We start from the raw sequence: 20427 nt of genomic DNA, 5'->3' as shown, positions 1-20427 counted from the left end.
ATAAAGGTCCCTTGGGTGGGATTTTAGGTGGCGGTGATGGTAGAAGTTGTTTTTGGTGTGTGAGTGTTTTCCCAAGGATGAAAAGTAAAAGTACTACCCAATGAGAAAAAGATAGCAATGTCATTAAACGTACCATTTCAGCAAAGACGGTGAATGTTCCTTCTGCAAAGGTATTGAACTTCTTCTCAATAGCACTTAAACCCAGCCAGATGTTAATTCGCAATTCCACAGGCACTTTTGGCCCATGGCTTTTTTCCTGTGGATACTGTGAGATGCATATAACATGTTACACTGGGTACAGCACAGAATGTGACATTAAGTTAAAACCAAAAGCAGATGGAACACCTAACCATTATTCAGTCTAATTTTACGTTTGCTACAAAAATATTTACGGATGGCCTAATGACAAAAATTAAAATAACTAAAGCAACAGTCATTTAAGCGTAGTCTATAGACTCTATATGTACCTGCGAACTTTCAGGAGTTCCTTGAGGTTAAAATCATTTTCTTCATAACATTAAAATGTATGTATCTTTTCCCAGTATAGATATTTGAAGTGATGGTGCAAAAGCAATGGCAGATAAAACCTCAACACAAACTAAAGCAGTAAATGTAGTAATTGTATTCCTCACGACTGTGCATTTTTAGTAGAGAAAACAGAATGCCAGTTTTACTTAGGAATGTCCTAACTAAAATATCAATCCTTGAGTGCATGTCTTTCACATTTCCTATGATGAAACAGGAAGTAGGTACAAAGAATTTCTGCTGCATATCAGCATATGATGCTTATTTGTCTTGAGGAAAAGTTCTTGGGTAATAATTGGAGTTATGAACTGAACTAGCAGTTGCCCTTTTTAAAAACAAAACACCATATTTACTTGAAATAGCAGACTTGTGTATGTAGTAGATATTTTCTTTGAACATAAATGAAGTAAGCCTGGCACACCAAGGAAAATAATTGACTGCGTTTATTGTCAAATGACAAAATTCAAGCTTTCGAGTAAAAGTTAGAATTTTGGAAAACTTGTATCCATCACGGGTGAGTTTGATAGCGTCTCAATACACAAAAACTTTTCTGATAAGGTCAGTGGTGATTTTAATGAATGTGCTTTTTGTTTGATATGACACCTATGTGAGGAAGAGCTGCATAACTCAGTGAACCAGTATTTTCTATATGGTCACTGCTTGCCATTACAAAACTATGAATGGATAAAAAGTCATTCAATGTGCAAGACAGACCGATAGATTTTTTTTGGGGGGGGGTGGTGGTGCATGGGCAGGCACCAGGAATTGAGCCAGGTCTCCGGCAGGGCAGGGGAGAACTCTGCCTGCTGAGCCACCATGACCTGCCCAGACCAATGGATTTTAATGTTAACAGAGTATGAAAAGTTCTTGAGAGGGTTTCATATTCCATATTGCATTTAACTTTAAAAGCTATCTTTCATTCTTTGTGAATGTACTAAATGGGAGTTCTAGGATGGACTGAAAGGCTCCTGAAACTTATGCAAAATGTTGGATGCATGTGTGGTGTACATTCTTTTAGAGAAGAGGGCCAGGCGCTTTTATCAGGTGTTTAATGGGATCCATGACTCTGAAAATGTTCAGAACTCTTGCTGTAAAGTACCAATTTTTGAAATTTTCAATTTGATTTCATTTAGTTAAGACAATAAATTTTCTAGACTATTTACTACCTTCTTTTTTTTTTCCCCTCCTTCCCAAACATTTCCTAGAATGAAGGGAAGAAAGGTATTCCTCTGGATGAGACATTAGAAGTAAGTGGAAAGTCCATGCCAGAAAGCAAAACATTCTTAACACAATGATAATACTAGTGTCACAAATGATAGTAATAAAGGACAATAAATGTTACTGAATTATATACTTTAAAATGGTTAAAATGGTAAATTTATATTATGTGTATTTTACCACAATAAAAAAAGTACCACTTGTTAAATTTGGTGTTGTCTCAGAGATGAATATCCACAATTATATGAAAAGATTTTGAAAATACTGTTCCCTTTTCCATATATATATCTGGAAATATACATTTATGTGAGGCTGGAGTCTCTTCATATACTTCAACCAAACAGCTTATTGCATCAGATTAAATGTAGGAGCAGATATGAGAATCCAGCTACTTTCTGTTAAACCAGACATTAAAGAAGTTTGTAAAAAATGTAGAACAGTATCACCCTGCTCATTGATTTTTTTTTAAAGAAAATGCAGTTAATTTTTATAAAACTATGTAATTTATGTTAACATGCAATGAGTTGATTATTGTTATTTTAAATGGATACTAAATTATTTTTAAATGGATTCTAAAGATTTAATTTCTGCTACAGTAAATATTAGTTTAATATAATCCACAAAAGCAAAAGCCCTCTGCAGTTCTCAATAATTTTAAAGAGTGTAAAAGGGTCCTAAGACCTAAACGAACCACTGAATTAGAGTAATGGTACCCCAAACAGGATAATCAGTGAATTAACAGAATCCATTAAGTAAATAAAACATTATCTAAGAAGCATTTTGCTGTTGATCCACTAAAGTACCAACATCTAACACAGATAGTATTACCTTATCTCTTCTCCCACCCCCTGTGAAGTTTTATTTATTAATCAGTTTGCTTCCACCCACTGCTGAGGTAAATTATAATTGTGGTTCTATCTTAAGTTAAATTTATTCCATCAAGAGACACTTGAAAGAAGACAATCACTCTAGTTCTATTTTCACCCTCCTGATTAAAGAGCAAAGAATAAATCTATTAAAAGTGAGCAGAAGCTGCATCTGAGCTATAGGGTTTTTTGCTGTTGTTGTTTTTACTATTATTACTACTTTTATTTCTTTTCTCTATATTAACATTTTATATCTTTTTCTGTTGTGTTGCTAGTTCCTCTAAACCGATGCAAATGTACTAAGAAATGATGATCATGCATCTATGAAATGATGTTAAGAATTACTGAGTGCATATGTAGAACGGTATGATTTCTAAATGTTGTGTTAATTTCTTTTTTCTTTCTTTCCGCTAAAAAAAAAAAAAAAAGTGAGCAGATATCTCCCTGTTGTAAGAGAGCATTCTAATCTGACTGCTTTTTATTCCTTTCTCCCAAATCTGAAGAACATGGTTGAGATTGGCCAGGGAGAGGGATATCAAAACATTCAGATGGAAATTGTTTCTTTGTTTCTAACCCCAGGCCTTCCTTTAGATCTCCACATGCACATCCAGAACAGGAGTTTTTAATGGGAGTCCTAGGATGGACTGAAGGGCTCCTGAAACTTATACAAAATGTTGGATGCATGTGTGGTGTGCATTCTTTTAGAGAAGAGGGCCAGGAGCTTTTATCAGGTGTTTAATGGGATCCACGACTCTGAAAATGTTCAGAACTCTTGCTGTAAAGTACCAATTTTCAAAATTTTCAATTTGATTTGGTTAGGACAATAAATTCCCTAGACTATTTATTACCTTTTCTCTCTTTTTTTTTTCTCGTCATCAAACATTCCCTAGAATGAAGGGAAGACAGGTATTCCTCGGATGAGACATTAGAAGTCAGTGGAAAATCCATGCCAGAAAGCAAAACATTCTTAACATGATGATAATATTAGTGTCACAAATGACAGTGAGACTCAGACCACTCTCTGAGAATTACCACCAGGGGTCATTCAATGACTATTCAACAATTAGCAAGTTATAAAGCAGCCCCTTCTCAAAAATATGGTTTTCAGATTATACAGGTGATGAAGACATGTACCTTCAGAAAGATGGTTTGGGTTTTCCCACAGTATTTCCCAGATGCATTCTCACCACTTGTGGAAAATAAAACCTGATGTGCAGGAATTCGGGCATAGGCCAGTCTTTTCTCTCCTTGGATCATCCAGACGATAATATCAGGCATACTGTTTTGTGGCTGGTCACATGGGTGGATGGAAAATAAGGCAGAGCTATGATTAGTCTAAACTCAGGCCCTCAAGGCTTAGAAAAAACATGTTCAGGGCTCTGCCCCAAATTTCAGAGACTCACATCTTCTAGGACCACACTGGGAGGCTGCTGGGCGGGGAAGCAAGCAGTGGTTGGCCACAGAGATAGAGGGAAACAGAGGGAGAGCTTCACCTGCCAGAAAGGCCACCTCTACGGCTCTAAGAGGAATTTTAGGAAATACTCCTTATTTCGTGCATCACCCGCAAAAGGCATCAGCAGTTACCAAAGGGTTACAGGTTTCGTATATTCTATAGGCCACAGATAGAGCATCTCTGTCTAACAATCTATCAACTCTGAAAAAATTTGTTTTTAAAAGCTTTTAGGGCAAAGACACAAACGGACATTTGCACACCAATGTTTATAGCAGCATTATTTACAATTGCAAAGAGATGGGAACAGCCAAATGTCCATCAACAGACGAGTGGCTAAACAAACTGTGGTATATACATACGATGGAATATTATGCAGCTTTAAGACAGAATAAACTTATGAAGCATGTAATAACATGGATGGACCTAGAGAACATTATGTTGAGTGAGACTAGCCAAAAACTAAAGGACAAATACTGTATGGTCCCACTGATATGAACCGACATTAGAGAATAAACTTGGAATATGTCATTGGCAACAGAGACCATCAGGAGTTAGAAATAGGGTAAGATAATGGGTAATTGGAGCTGAAGGGATACAGACTGTGCAACAGGACTGGATACAAAAACTCAAAAATGGACAGCACAATACTACCTGAATGAAGCTGCATCTGAGCTATAGTTTTGTTTTTTTTAATATATTTTTTGTATTTTTTTATTTTTATTTTTTCTCTATATTATCATTTTATTTCTTTTTCTGTTGTCTTGCCATTTCTTTTTCTAAATCGATGCAAATGTACTAAGAAATGATGATCATACATCTATGTGATGATATTAAGAATTATTGATTGCATATGTAGAATGGAATGATTTTTAAATGTTGTGTTAGTTAATTTTTTTTAATTAATAAAAAAAAGCTTTTGCTTTTTCTAATTATAAAGGTGGTGGAAAACTTTTGAAAGTACAAAAACACAGAAAGTAAAAAATAAAAATGATCTATAATCTCATGTATTTTTTCAAAGACATTTCTGCCTACAGCTTATTTCAACCCATCCCCCTGGTCTCCAAAGGACAGAAGAAGGGATACTCCTACCCTTGTTTTTCTAGACCACTAAGATTAATAAGTCTGACATTTATCTAGATGTGCTAGTTAGAAACTGTTGTGTACTCCAGAAAAGCCACGTTCTTTAACCCTGATTCAGTATGGCTGGGTGGGATCTCTGATTAAGTTCTTTCCCTGGAGATGTGACCCACCCAATTGTGGGTGGGACCTTTTGATTAAGTGGTTTCCATTGAGAAGCATCTATCATTCAAGGTGGGGCACTTACTGGAGTCCTTTAAGGAGGAATCATTTTGGAAAAAGCTTCTGAGTCCATAGAACTGACAGAGCCCACACAGCCAGAGACCTTTGGAGATGCAGAAGGAAAACACCCCTGGAAAAGCCTTATGAAACAAGAAGCTGGGAGAGAAAGCAAGCAGATGTCACCATGTGCCTTCCCAGCTGACAGAGGTGTTCCAGACAGCATCAGCTTTTTTTTTTTTTTTTTTTTAACATGGGCAAGTACCAGAAATCGAACCCGGGTCCTTGGGCATGGCAGGCAAGCACTCTTACCTGCTGAGCCACCATGGCCCGCCCAGCATCAGCTTTTCTTGAGTGGAGATAACCTCTTGTTGGTGCCTTAATTTGGACATTTTCACGGCCTTAGAACTGTAAGTTCGTAATGCAATAACTTCTCTTTTTAAAAGCCATTTCTTTGCATTCCAGCAGTTTTAATAAACTGAAACACTAGCACTCTAAATTTATTTCCATTTTACAGATGAGGAACTTAAGGCTTAGGTTAAATAACTTGCCCAAGATTACACATGGTGGATTCAGGATTCAAATCCAGGTCCTCCCAACCCCAATCAAAGCTGGTATTTTTACTCCTTTGTACTACACTGATCTGCTATTTCATCTCCTATTTAAAATACTTTCTGATTGTATCATGATTTGTCTACTTTGAAGACTTTTCTAGGGCTATTAACTCAAAATTCATTTCCCATCTTGTCATCACTGGCCTTGTAACTTTTAGATTTCATCCTTCCTCAGATTCGCTCAATTTCCAAAATTATGTACTAGATTCTCCTAACACCACCCCTACCTTTGCTGCCATTCTACAAGGTCCCTACCTTTGGTGTCATTCCCACACCAGGGGACGCTCATGCAGTTTAAAAGTCACACCTACCTCATCAGTCAGCTGCATTAACCTATCAAGCCAGTCCTCAATTTCCACCAATGTGGATTTCACGTCTGTGGCTTCAGACCTCATCTTCACAGCTGCCTCATGTATCTGGGAGAGAGATTTGGCCCGCAATTTTCGGATCTGAGTATCTAGAATTGTGACATTAGGTTTTCCTTCTGTGAGAGGCAATGTATATCTAAAAAAAAAAAAGAAAGAGAGAATTTGAAGAATAATCCTTTGGGCTTCAGAACTGTCAAATTCATTTATGTTTGGTTTCCTCTTTGCAAAACCACACCAATTTCCTAACTGACTCTACAAGCACTGCCTGGTTTAGGCTGAAGTTGAATGTATCCAGTATTGACAGAGCAGACCTGCCAGACAGTCTCCTAGCTCAAATGAGGAATGCATGGGGATTAAAATTCCAGAGTAATTCCTTGGCTTTTACTTAAAGTCCACGGAGTCACTGGAAAGAAAGCAACAGCAGCAGCTGGGAGAAAATTGCCTCCCCTTCTTTTGTTCCCTAGAACCATTGTATTGACCCACATAATGATGGAGGAAGAAGGGAGACTAGAGGTCATTTAGCCAAAGGGTTCTTAGCCTGGGAACCATTGATTGCTAGCAAATACAAGGGTGGGCCTCAGGACCTCTGTGAATCCCTGGAATTTATAAAGAAAAATGTATGCACCTATGTCAACATGATAAGGAATGGAGGATTTTAAGCCAAATATCTGGGTAAAAATCCTGGCTCCACCATTTACTAGTTCTGGGATTTTGACTGATAACTTAATTTCTTGCTTTCCTATTTTCAAATATGTGATGATAATTTCTACCTTTCAGGGTTTTTGGGAGGAGCAAATGAATTACTATATGGAGAGCTTTTACAACAGTGCTCCTTGCATAATACAATATAAATAACATTGCCATCATCATCATCTTATCATTGTCATTTTTGTCTTTATCATTTCATCGGATTCTCAAAGGAGCCCACAAGCTCAAAAATAGACAAGAACTACTCATGTACCCAAGCACCCATTCTCAATAAGAATCGGGAAGTCTAGTGATGGGACCCCCAATGGTTGAGCCAGGACCAGAACTGCTGCCAGGGCTTCCCTCTCATATGGCAACTGGCAGAGGCCACAGGGTGTGGTTGCCATCAATGCCAGGAAGTTCTATTTACATTCTCCCTACCTAGAATTTCCAGTCATTTGAATTTTTGCAGCTTCTTGAAGAAGGAAATCCTAGCATGACTTCCCCTGAACACTCAATTTCCTGTTACATAAAGCTAAAAGATTCCAGTTTGGTTTTTCCAAAACAATTCATATCAGAAAGTATAAATAGATATGCCTGTGGCGTGCTCAGCAAATCTTAAAATTCACAGAAATTTTCTACTTGCAAGTCATCACCAAGTGTTTCTATTTGGTTATGTTCATAATTTCGGCAACATATTTGAAAGGTTAAGTCTCTGGAATGATTCTTTAAGGCAAAAATATATATATATGAAAGCTGGTAGCTCAAAAGCCACATGTGAAACCCTCAATAAGCAGATGTTGACTGTGTCAAATATGAAGCAGAAACAGCAGCTACACTGGTAAATCTGACTCTAGGCATCAGATATGTCACTGTTCCTCCTCAGGTCTCTGCTTTCTCACCTCTAAAATGAGGAGACTGGAAAGATGGTCCCAGCTCTAAAATTCTCTGAATCACAGCTGCATTTCAATTACCTGGCTAAACCACTAGAAGGCACAAGAAGACAGGGAGATTTAGGGTGTTAACCCAGAAGAAAAAAATGTCCATGGTTCTTGCTGCTTGTGAAAAGTATTCAGTATGCTTTTCTTTTGGAACTTCCTTGTCTACTACCTGATTAGCCAATATTTAAAATGTGTTTGGAATGAATCACTTCCCCCTTTGATTTCTGAATGCCAAAATGTCTGAGTTATAACCCCAAGACAATTTCAAAAGTTCCCCTGACTCAAGTGAAATCTACTGGCTTTGCCTAATGGAGGCTAGGCCACAGTGTTCATTAGGCATTTGTTCAGTAAGAGAGCAATTGAAAGGCTATTAAAAAATGGAAATTTTATGAATTTTATGAATTAGGAACATTGTTCTGAATGATAAAAATCTATGCTTCACCCCCAGATCCCATTCTTTGTAGGAGTCAGGATTGACTTGTGTTTGGGGGCAGTGGATGCACCTCGATTGACGGGAAGCAATAGCACAGACTTGCTCTCCCCCAACCCTCCATGCATTCCTCACCCGGGGCTGGTCAGGGTTATACTTCCTGGAGTGGGCTACTTTACTATCTAAAGTAGTAGGCTACTTTAGAATTGGAATCAAATCAGAAAGTAGAGCTTTTCTGGTGGTGATTCAAAGACTCCTCCCAGTGAGGGCTTTTTTTAGAAGCCTGAATAGTTCAATTTCAGGCAAACACTAGAAATGATTCTAGAGGCTCTGATCATTTAATTCTGAGATATAAATAAGACCACCATACCTTGTATCTTCTATAACTTCATCTATCAGCTTCAACCACACTTCGGCTAACTGGTTTGCAGGAATTTTATTTTGTATTCTTGATTTTAGATCCTCTATGTTTGATTGCTGAAGAATGTGGAAAGAGGAAATGATTGGTAGTTGTGCTTGCTTACATTATGTCATTACATCCAGAATATTTTAACTTTTATTTTCAAGGAAAAAAATGTTAAAAGGCAGAAAAATCAGAGGTTCTTCACGTTCAATAACATTCACTATAGCTTAACATTATTTATTTTTTTCAAACTGCAATGAATACTGATATGTGAAAGAAATAAGACAACATTTTCATATAGTTTTGACCTTTGAAACCATGTAGTTATTTTATGTGTTCAAAAATAAATAAAATCAGCAAGGTTTGGGGCAGAGGTTTACCCTAAAATGGAATATAAACAGAAACAGATGAGTCTCACTATATTTCAAATGAGTAACATAACAACACTGAATTAACCTAAATAACTTTTGGACACAGTATATATTGGACTATATACCCTCCTTTAAAAGAAAAAAGAATGCTAAACATATTGAACTCTAGTTAGTAAGTTTTATTTCAAAGTAGCCTAACTGTGGATTTTAGGATTGAACAAATGAATAAATATACTGAGGACACTGGAAGTAGGCTTCTTTTTATTGGAGAAGAGAGTTAGAAATATGGAAATAGGGAAGACTAGAATAAATACTGTGGTATTCACCCGGAATTGGAGGTAAACTTATAAACTCAAGGCTTTTAGTACATTGATAGATGTAGAAATAAATAAAGATGTGTGTGTATGTGTGAAAGTTTGTCCACTGAGGAGGCTTAGAAGCAATCATACTCTATCACTAGTAAGCATACCTAGATGTTAAAATGCCATTCCCAAGAGGAACCAGAGCTTCTTGGAGGGTGATTCCAGGGCTGTGGTGGGAAAGTACAAGAGAAGCCCAGAATATATTATTGTGACAAAAAAGCAAGGAAATACTAAAAGAAAATTAGAGATATGTCAAAAGGCTGAGAAACCAATTTAAAGGGGCTGTGATTAACCAAATCTGGGATGATTTGAGCAACAAAATGAAATAACGATGACATTATCGAGTAAAAGAAAAATCTATGAGTCCATTCTAATACATAAAAAGTGAATAAAAAGTAGAGGAGAACAGAGTTAAAGTAGAATGCTAATAGATGTAGAAGACAGAGAGACAGGCAGAAGGAAAGAGCAAATGATTAAGTAAATGAGTAAAATGTGAACAACTGGTGAATCTAGGTAGAGCTCTTTGAGCAATTATAACTATTTTGAAAGTTAAAAATTATATTAATGATAAAAAGTTACCAAAAATTGAAAGAAAAACAACCCACTAGGGTTAAATTTAGTCATTTTAATGCATATTTTATTTTTTTTAAAGAAGTCATAAACTCTGTCCTAATCCTGTAACCCAGGCAAGCTGCTTCCCTCTGTTCCGGAAGGCATCTTTCATTTTAAAGTTTACGTAAATGGTGTCCCTTGGAGTCATTCCTCAGGGACTATGGGCACGGTAGGAGCAGAGTTTTAGTAAAGAAAGATGCATTTACTGAGGAAAACAGGCAAAAGCACAGATCTATGTAACAGGTAGAAGAAACAGAGATAGCCAGAGTAATTATCTCTATATACTCCAGATGTAGTGGAATCTCTCATAACAGACTTACCCATACAGAATTAATTGATGTTTTCCTTTCCTTCTGTAATACATATCAAAGACCATAAAAGCTGAAAGCTCACAGATAGTATGCCAATCTCTTATACATCCATAACTTTTTGCTCCCTCATTATGGGCCATATGCTTACCAAGAATCAATTGTGTATTCAACTATGTGATGATATTAAGAATTACTGATTGTATATGTAGAATGGAATGATATCTAAATGTTTTGTTTGTTAATTTTTTTAATTAATAAAAAAAGTTAAAAAAAAAAAGAATCAATTGTGTTGTTTCTCAAACCTGTGCATGTTATTATGTTTGTTATTGTAATCAAACACTTCAATGATATGTTATGTAAAACAATAAAATAATAAGAAAATGATTTCTGTGAAAACTAAATCAAATGCTTCGGAAAGACTCATAAAAACGGGAGAAACTATTAAAAGTGCTTTTAACTCAGAGATGTGCAAGACCACAGCAAATGATTGTGAGGAAATAATTAAATCTAGAAGGATACTGCCTTGAAAGATACCTACGAAGTAATCTAAGTCCCTGCTCCACTTTAATGAAACCCAAACTGTAAAGTGAGTGTGCTAGTTTGAAACTGTTATATACCCCAGAAGAGCCATGTTCTTTATCCTAATCCAACCTTGTGGAGGCAGATCTATTCTTGGATGGATCTTTTTGATTAAGTTGTTTCCATGGAGATATGAGCCACTCAAGTGTTGCTAGGATCTTCTGACAAGGTGGTTGCCAAGGAGATGTATCTCCACCCATTTAAGGTGGATCTTAATCCACTTACTGGTGTCCTTTAAGAGGGAAACCATTTTGGAAAAAGCTCAGAGCTGACACAGACAGCAACATGTGGAAATGCAGAAAGAAAATGCTCCTGGGGAAGCTATTTGAAACCAGAAGCCAAAGGACCAGAAGGCACCAGCCATGCACCTTGCCAGCTGACAGAGGTGTTCCAGACAACATAGGCCTTTTCTTCAGAGGCAAGGTATCTTTCCCTGGATGCCCTAGACCATTTTTATGACCTTAAAACCGTAAACGTGTAACTTAATAAATCACCTTTATAAAAGTCAACCCGTTTCTGGTATATTGCATTCCAGCAGCATCAGCAAACTAAAACAAAAAAATCTCAGGCCAGGAGAGCAGACCAGATCCACGTGGAAAAGGTGAGTTTGCCCTGAAGGCAGAGGGCAGGTCTTCTACCTCAATGTTCAGGAAGAGTTCTGATGTTCCAGGCCTCAGAAAGGGTAGAGCACATTTCCTGGGAATTGGAGAAAGCCTTGCTGCCACCCCTTGTTCTGAGGGGGCTGAGTATGTGACTCAGAGATGGCAGAGAGCCTGGGTGCTGCTCCAAGGTTTGGAGAGGATGGAGCTGAGAAAAATGGTCTCTCCAAAGTCCCCCAATGTTACAGCCCTCACCCCAGAGTTTGGAGAGAACAGGGCTGGTGTGTAAGCCCTTACAGAGGATGAGGCTGCTGCTCTCTGCAGCCCAGAGAATAAGTGACTGTCAGACTTTGAAATCTAATGGAGTTTGCCCTGCTGGTTTCAGGAACTATTTGGGTCCAGTGACCCCTGTGTTCCTTCCAATTTCTCCCTATGGAAATGGGAACATTTATCCTATGACTGTCCCTCCTTTGTATATTGGCAGCAGATAACTTGTTCTGAGTTTTACAGGTCCAAAGCCAGAGGAGAATTTTGCCTTAAGACAGGACATGCATGTAGGTGACTTTGATGAGATATTGTACTGTTTGGGACTTTGTATTGCATTTGTATTATAACTGAAATGGTTTAGGGCTTTTGTGATATTGTGATGGAATTAATTATTTTGTATTTGGAAAAAACATTTCTTTTGGGGGTCCAGAGGGTAGAATATGCTGGTTTGAAACTGTTATGTACTCCAGAAGAGCCATGTTCTTTTTCTTAATCCAGTCCTATTGTTTAGGGTGGGATCTTTTGGTTAAGTTGTTTCCATGATGATGTGACCCACCCAATTGTAGGTGGGATATTTTTGCGTAAGTGGTTTTCATGGAGATGTATCTCCACCCATTCAAGATAGGTCTAATCCACTTCCTAGAGTCCTTTAAGAGGGAAACCATTTTGGAAAAAGTTCAGAGCCTACAGAGAGACATATGGAAATGCAAAAAGAAAATGCCCCTGTGGAAGTTGTTTGAAATCAGAAGCCAAAGGACCAACAGACACCAGCCATGTACTTTCCAGCTGACAGGGGTGTTCTAGACACCAGTGGCCTTTCTTGAGTCAAAGTATGTTTCTCTGGATGCCTTAGTTTGGACATTTTTATGGCCTTAGGACAGTAAACTTAATTAATCCCTTCATAAAAGCTGTTTCATTTCTGGCATATCACATTTCAGAAGCTTAGTAAACTAAAACAGTGGCTTATGCAATAAAAATGGCACAGAACTGTAATCACTGGATTTATATCAACAGAATAATAATTAATTTTAAAAGAAAAGAAAGTAAAAAGGGCTATGGCCCTATATCAAAAGACTGGAAAATGAATATACAATTAGGTGTATATATTTTTCTTTACCTTCTTGTTTCAATTCACATTCCAATTAAATATTTCCACCATCCAGTTGATGAAGTGTATGCACATTTTTGTGTGCATTTGAGCATGTGCAGACAGAAAGGTTGAGGAGTGTCCACCATTAGTATTAAAAGCCCTGCTCATGGAAAGCCATCATCCTGCACAAATTAGCATGGAATTGGCATAGCTTGGTCAATGGAGGGGACTGATGAGAAGAATCAGGATGAAAAAAGCTGACGAATAACCAAGACATAATTAGAAGTGTAACTAATTTTCCAACTATTCCCTAGAGAAGAAGGATTGGAAATCAATGCTACAACTATACTGCATATCAACTGCAGCTTTATTATATGAACAATTATGCTCAAAATAACTTAAACCTATAATTCTTCTTCAATAAATTCTTATTTTGCCTTTATAACAAAAGGAACAATTTAGATTTTACCATAGAGTCTTAGATCAGGTATACTCCAGGATGCTTCAAGATTTTGTACAACCCTGAAAGATTCAGGCTGGATCTTAGGACAACTTAACACTAATATAATTTGGAAATCAAAACACTAATAGCAAACAGATGTTATCAGTACTTGATAGAAGTAATTTAGTATCTTTGACTTAATTAGGAATATACCAAGCACAGCCCCCTTCTCCTCCCCAGTGTCAACTGAATGAATAATCACAGATATCACAACAAGGCAGTTCCACCAGAGGGATCCCCAACCTCCAAACAAGGAAAGTCCCTCTTGACTAAAGCAAGAGTGGAAAATATAAGTCACTGCTTCCTCTAAGCCCACCTCTTCCCACAGTGAGGATTTTTACTGCACTAACAGCAAAGTCCTAAGGGTGCCATCTTATTACTAGAATGAACCATTCCTCACACCACATTTCACATACAAATTGCGGCAGAAATTGCGAGTTGTCTCTGATATCCATTTTCTCCTCTGCCATAGTAACAGAACTTTTATCATGGCACAAGTGTGCCCATGTATAAGATTGTATTTCCCAGCTTCCCCGTAGTTAAATGTGGCTGTATAACCAGATTCTGGCCAAAGTGGGTAGAAATAAAGTATGTGACTTCTGGGTCTTTCCCTCAAGAGACAGGACTATGCCATCTTCTCCCCCTTCCTTCTGGATGGAGGTAGATGGGGTAGTGAACCACTTTTTACTATGCAGACAATGCTAATTCCTTAGTAATGGCAGAGCAACAACTGCCTGGAACCCCAAGACAGGGTCTCTATGCCAGTCTAGGACCACCTACCTCAACTGTAACTAAAGAAATAGGTTTTACTGGTTTACCACTGTATTTTGAGTTCTTGTGTTATAGTGGCCTAGCCTGCAGAATCTATGTGGTTTGCTCTGTATGGTGAAGAAGAAATGTAGAAAAGATGAACTTACCAGTCGTTCTGCCATGACTAGGAGAGTGTTCACCGCATCCAGGCGATGACTAATATCTTCCCAGTATGAAGTCAGGGTGACAACTGGCTTTGTGTGGGCCCAAGGAAGATAATAATAGAAGTTCCCTAGTGTAGAACATTGGGGGTCAGTGAGCACTGGACATTTAAAATAAATAACATGTTTATTAAAGAGATGTTCAAATTGGGCTACTGATTAATCCAAATGAATGGGAAATGGTTTGGGGTGGTCTGGTTCTTTAATTTATTAAATTATGAAATTGAGGAATAGATAGAGAGTTCTTTTTCATTCAGCTTGCTTTGGAAGTCTCTCTAAAATACCCCAAGAAACTGAGCACAACAATCTGCAACTCTTTTAGAGATCGAGGGTTATGTGTCTGAACATTGTGATAACATAGATAGCCCCAGAAAATACAAAGAGCATTAGAATTAGATTGAATGTACTTGTCCTTGAAAACTGCTATTCTAAATGAATACTGTTTATTGGAAATGGGGTGGAGAAAAAAGAGTTTTCTGTTCATTAAAGGACTTAGCTGGCTACATGGGGTTGATATTATTTAAGGCCTTATTGTGATTAAGAATTATTAGCTAATATTTTCTAGAGCATTCTATATTATAAAACTGCTTGTACAAAAAGTAAAGATAAAGTGGCAAATTTTACATTACGTATAAGTTATTACAATAAAATAAAGGAGGTAAAAGCTATGGCAATAGTTTTGGGACATTTCGAACAGAATTCCTCTCTTCTATACTCTCAAACCATTTGTTGGTATATTTATCAGGGCATTTTCCTACTCTGCCTTCTCTTATGATTCATTTTATACGCTATAATGCAAACTCCTGAAAAGCAGGGACTTTCTCACCCATCTTTGTTTGAATACAGTTATTTAATCCTGACAGCAACTCTGGAGAGAAGAAATCAAGGGATACGATTAAATGATGCTGGTGAGTCACATAGCAAAGATGGGCTTGATTTTCCAGGGTCTAACCAGAGTCCCTTCCATGTCACTCAACTTAAGAAACAGATACGGGGCCTAGGAGGGCACAGGAGGAAAGTGGCAGGAGCTATACTGAAGGAGCTCAGAGTTTGGCAGTCACCATCATATGGCCTTACAAGGCAAAGCCAGTATTAAAGCTTGGCTGGAGGAGCACTGGGGTTCACCTCCTAGCAATGGTAAGCAACTTCTCAGGTTTGGTTAGTCTCGAATTTGCCTGACATACAGCTACACTCTCTTTCTCTTTCAACCTTTTTCTTTCCACTGAACATATGCTCGGGATAAGGGTTGCTAGAGGGAGAATAAGGTATGTGCTTCTTATTCCATAAGGTGTAAATGTACACAGGAGAGAATGGTGAGTGTCAGTCTTACCATCGAATACGGCACGGCTGTATAGAGTTGTTGATGCCAGAGGCTTACAGGTCGTGTCAAACTTGTTGCCATAGTTTCCAATGCTGACTTCAAACTGAATAGCCTCACCAACATCCTGCAACATGGTGGCCGAATGGAACACGGCAGACAGGCTGTACTTGCGTCTTCGCTGATATTTCTATAAAACATGATCAAACATAAGACTCGCTGATATTTCTATAAAATGTGATCAAACATAAGACTCAGCTGAAACTCCTCTTGCCTTTATGTCAATGTGAAATTTCTAACAGATTTTACATGGGCAGGCACCAGGAATCAAACCTGGGTCTCTGACATGGCAGGGAGAACTCTGCCTACTAAGCCACCATGGCCCACCCTATGACAGATAAAATTTTAAACTTAATAACTAAGTCTGAATTAATTATCAGTGGAGAATGTTCCTGGATACAGCAGTTCCACTTGTATTCATACAGGTGGGCAAAGACAGAAGTGTGAGGAAGTTCACTGCAACATTGCTTGAAATAGAGAGAGAAAAAAGAAAGAAAACAAATATCTATCTACTGATAACAAAATTATGGTACATCATGTAATGGAATGAAAGTTCATAAAAAGACTTAGGTAGATTCATATGTATGAACACAGAAAAAGGTATATTTTTGAGTGAACCCATTAAATATATGTTTTAATATTGGTATATCCATGAAGAAAGTCAGGAATAATACAAACCAAATTGTTACCTGTAGTTTTGTTGGGGAAGGTAGAGGGGTTATGGTCAACTTTACTTTCTAATATATATATCCTAAATGTGTGAATTGCCTAAGTATTAATTTTCTTATCAGGAACAATACAGATTTTAAATGTCTTATTAAAATTAAGTAAAATTAGGCAAGCATATTTTTCAGAAATAGAAATCAAACCTTTTTCCTTTTCCTCTTTTTGTGTTTTTACTAGTTTACTAAGAGTGTACGTCTGTCTGTGCGTGCAGTGCTTCAGAATGTTGAAGGCAGGGCCATAATGAATATCTATCAGCCTAGGAGAAATGACTCTGAGCCCTTCAGTTCTTCTCGCATGTCAGCATATAACATCTCTAGAATGTACATCTGCCCCAAGTCCTTGTTCAGATGGCATCTCTCCTTCTTTATGGACCACATTCCCGCTGTTCTTTGGTCATTTTGCCTTCCTCAGTCAACCAGATTTGTTTACATAGCCATACTTTATCATGTCCTAGGCATTCTTCTGCCTGCCCTTTCATATTGTTGACCTCCAGATACCACTGAGAAGTTAGGATTTAAGGGGTGATTGTGATTACTAAATCATTACACAGATATTCCTTTTTTCTTTATGGTATAATTGAGTAGTCAAAAGGAAATACCTGAAATCTTTGAACTGTAATTCAGCTGCCTCGATCTCTGATAATGATTGTATAACCTTTGTCTTGTGCCCTGGTGATTGTAAAAACCTTGGACTAACCTTCGCTTGTAACCATTTTATCCAGTTTTTCAACTCTGGAGTGTTGTGATCTCTAGAGACAGCCCCTAATCTTTATTAATGAAGGGCTTTGGGTCAGTCCAGAACTAACTCACCCCAATTCAAAAGTTATCTTGATAATGTAAGCTGGATCTAACTAAAATGGGCCCACTGATATGGGCAGTAGCTTAGACACTAACCCATAAGTGGTCTATCATTCATTACGATACTACAAATCATGCCCATCATCATATTAAGGCCCCCATTTTCTTACATATGTTCTATGATTAAGCATGTGATCCATCTGAGCATGCTCAATAATTAGAAAATCTCTAATCACATCATCTGGAGCCACTGTGCTTATTATCCTAAAATCTTCTCATCTTTTGATACTATAAAACTATCAGAATTACTGGAGTTTGGGGAGATAGATTTTTGGGCCTTAGGCCATCTGCTGTCTTGCTTCCTCCCAAGCAATAAAATCTTTCTCTCTTTGCAACCCTGGTGTCTCAGGAATTGGTCTTTGAGTTCATCAGACAAAGAATCCAGGGCCTTTGTCCAGTAACACAGTCTGCTGTGGAAATAGTAGCCTGTGGGTAGAACATCAGTGCTTATGTCAGTGTTGCCCCACAGGTTAAACCTATGAATGATAACACTCAGATTGCTCAAGAGATTTCTCACCATACATGCTTAGTTCAAAATTCCCTGGGGAAGGAACTCTCAGTTCTGTGGTCCTTCAGTTTGCAATTAGAAGGTCACATAGGTAATAAATTCTGGCAAGTGGCATGTTTTTTGTTGTATTTGTGGGTGTTTTTGTTTGTTTGTTTGTTTGTTTGCATTTCTACCTCACTACCAATTTGTATACCACAATTAAGTAGTAAAGTAATGACAACTTTCACATCTGGGATGTTAATAAAAATTACTAGACCCTTGTAGGAAATTTATTAACTGATTTTCCTCTCCTTCATTATCATCCTTACCATGCCCTTTATTCTATCAGATGAATCACAATCACTGGTGGGTCTTCTGGCATGTAGGATGCAAAAGTGTGGACATTCATTTAACAAGTGTTCAAGACAACCATTTAACTCTGACAGTGACTATGGCTTGCTGCCTTGAAGAGTGCCCCAGGATGTCCCGCTGTTATGAAATCTCCGTTTTGATTAAAGCACCCTTCAAAATGGTACCCTCAAGTAGAATTTCATTAGAAACTCCTCTGAAATTCAATTCTTTCTGAAAGTCTTTCTAAAACATTGGCTCTCAACCTTAGCAGCACAAAAATCACCTGGAGAGCTTTAAAGTTTACTTATACCTGGGCCCAACCCTGAGAGATTTTCTTCCTGGCTTAAAAAGCTTAAAAGCCTCCCTGCTGATTGTAAGATGCAGTTGAACCATTCTAAATAATGGTTTAGAAAACCATTGTTCTAAAATAACTTGGTCCTCTGTCACTTTTGGTAGAGAGGATCTTGGGGGACTTCTGTCATTTGTATGAAGTTCCCCTGAACTATTGATGGTTCAGGAATCCTGTGGAAATTCTGATTTGAGAATGAATTGTGTGAAAATGACAAAGTAGGGAGTTATTTGTATTATTCAGAACTTAGATATACAGAGTAATCCTTCTTTGTACACTATACAGGACAGTGTCAGAGAAAGGCATGGGCTAAAAATACAGAACATAATTTGGGGCTGTGTTGGGCTAGAAGAGAATTATCAGCATTTAAGTCAAAGCCAACTGTCAAGGCAGGGTTATGTGGGGAGATGCTAGGGGATGTGGGTGAGAAGGCTCCTAGGAGCTGCTGCCTCTGGCTGGGCCAGCTCTGTTTTCCACACCTCCACAGGGGCCACGTGGCACTCCCTGGATTGTGCCAGCCAGAATCTACACTGTCACTCATGGAATCCCTGATGTCACCCCTGCCCTGGAGGGCCTGACTCTAAGAACAATAGTCCAAGTTTCTGACCCCAATTCCCAACAGAGGTATAAACAAGAAATTAAGATTTAAGGGATGATTTTTATTACTGAATCATATTCCTTTTTGTTTTCTGGTATATTGGGGTAGACAGAGGGGAATACTTGAAATCCCTAAACTATAATTCAGCTGTCCTGATATCTGAAATAATTGTAAAAGCCCTTATCTTGTGCCTTTGTGGCCGTAAGAGTGGTTACTTCCTTTATCTGGTCATTTTCTTGTAGGGAAAAGGCCTTAATGCTAATGAAGAATTTGAAATCAGCCATTAATTAGCTTCAGCCCCAGACATTTGTAAATCATATCAGCTAGACCCGCTAGTAAAAGATAAATTGTCTTCCTTCCTTTTGGCTTATACCTTTAGTATTGAAGTGATAGTGCCTCCCCTCCTTTCATCTTACAGTTGTTCTCCTATTGAAATAACACTGTCTCCTTTTCTGCTTAGAACTTGCTATTTAAAATTGTAATGACCTCATCTCCCCTTGCTAAAGTTCATAAAAACCTTGAACCCTTTAAACAGATTTCGGACAGACAGGCCATCTGCTCTCCTACTATGTGCCTAGTAATAAATTCTTTTTCTCTTTGAAACCCTGGTGTCTCAGGAATTGGTTACTGAGTATGTCAGACAAAAGAATCCACGACCTTTGTCTGGTAACAGAAGAACACATTTTGAGCACGCCACCAAAGATGGAGCAGTTGCTTGGACTACTTGTCAGCTCAAAATGCCTCTAAGAGTGGCCCTGACATCTGCTCACCTGCCTAAGCCAGGCTGCCCTGGATTAATGCAGCTGAGAATTCGGTCCTTCCCCCAACACTTTCTACTTCTCTTTTGCCCTTGGGGCACAAAGACGTCTCTAAAGAGAAGTGTGGAGCCTCGGCTTTCCTTTAGGGACCTCACTTGGTAGCCTTAGGGCAAAACTGCCTAGGACATAGGAAAGTTAAAGAATGTAAATTATAGTCTGTTGAACAGAGATGGATATTTTGATTTTGGAGGGCCTTGGGGCTCTCTTTCTAATCAGTGACTAGAGCACAGTGTAGACTGAGGTGGTACAGAGTTTCAGAAACAAATTGGAATAACAAGTGGTTTCTGGCAAGCAGAACACTGGTAAGGCATACTAGGTACCAACTACTTTATTATTATTATTTGTGTGTTTGTGTGTGTGTGCACGTGTGTAGATAGTCCGGGAATCAAACCTGGGTC

At 38.1% G+C, this 20427-nt stretch overlaps 1 protein-coding gene across 3 annotated transcripts in view; it reads right to left on the bottom strand.

Moving 5' to 3' along the window:
• MYOF (myoferlin) overlaps nt 1-20427 on the bottom strand; it is a 180366-nt gene that overhangs the window by 54406 nt on the left and 105533 nt on the right. For all 3 annotated transcript variants that reach the window (XM_077125411.1, XM_077125412.1, XM_077125413.1), the window contains 6 exons: nt 15796-15973; nt 14412-14536; nt 8769-8875; nt 6284-6476; nt 3744-3899; nt 134-265 (listed from right to left, as the gene is read on the bottom strand). In XM_077125411.1, coding sequence (XP_076981526.1) covers nt 134-265; nt 3744-3899; nt 6284-6476; nt 8769-8875; nt 14412-14536; nt 15796-15973 — 891 coding nt within the window. The remainder of the gene's footprint in view (nt 1-133; nt 266-3743; nt 3900-6283; nt 6477-8768; nt 8876-14411; nt 14537-15795; nt 15974-20427) is intronic.

This window comes from Tamandua tetradactyla, chromosome 13 (assembly GCF_023851605.1).
Source record: "Tamandua tetradactyla isolate mTamTet1 chromosome 13, mTamTet1.pri, whole genome shotgun sequence".
NCBI lineage: Eukaryota > Metazoa > Chordata > Mammalia > Pilosa > Myrmecophagidae > Tamandua > Tamandua tetradactyla.
The sequence above is the reverse complement of the archived record's forward strand: the minus strand, read 5'-3'. Positions and strand labels throughout refer to the sequence as shown.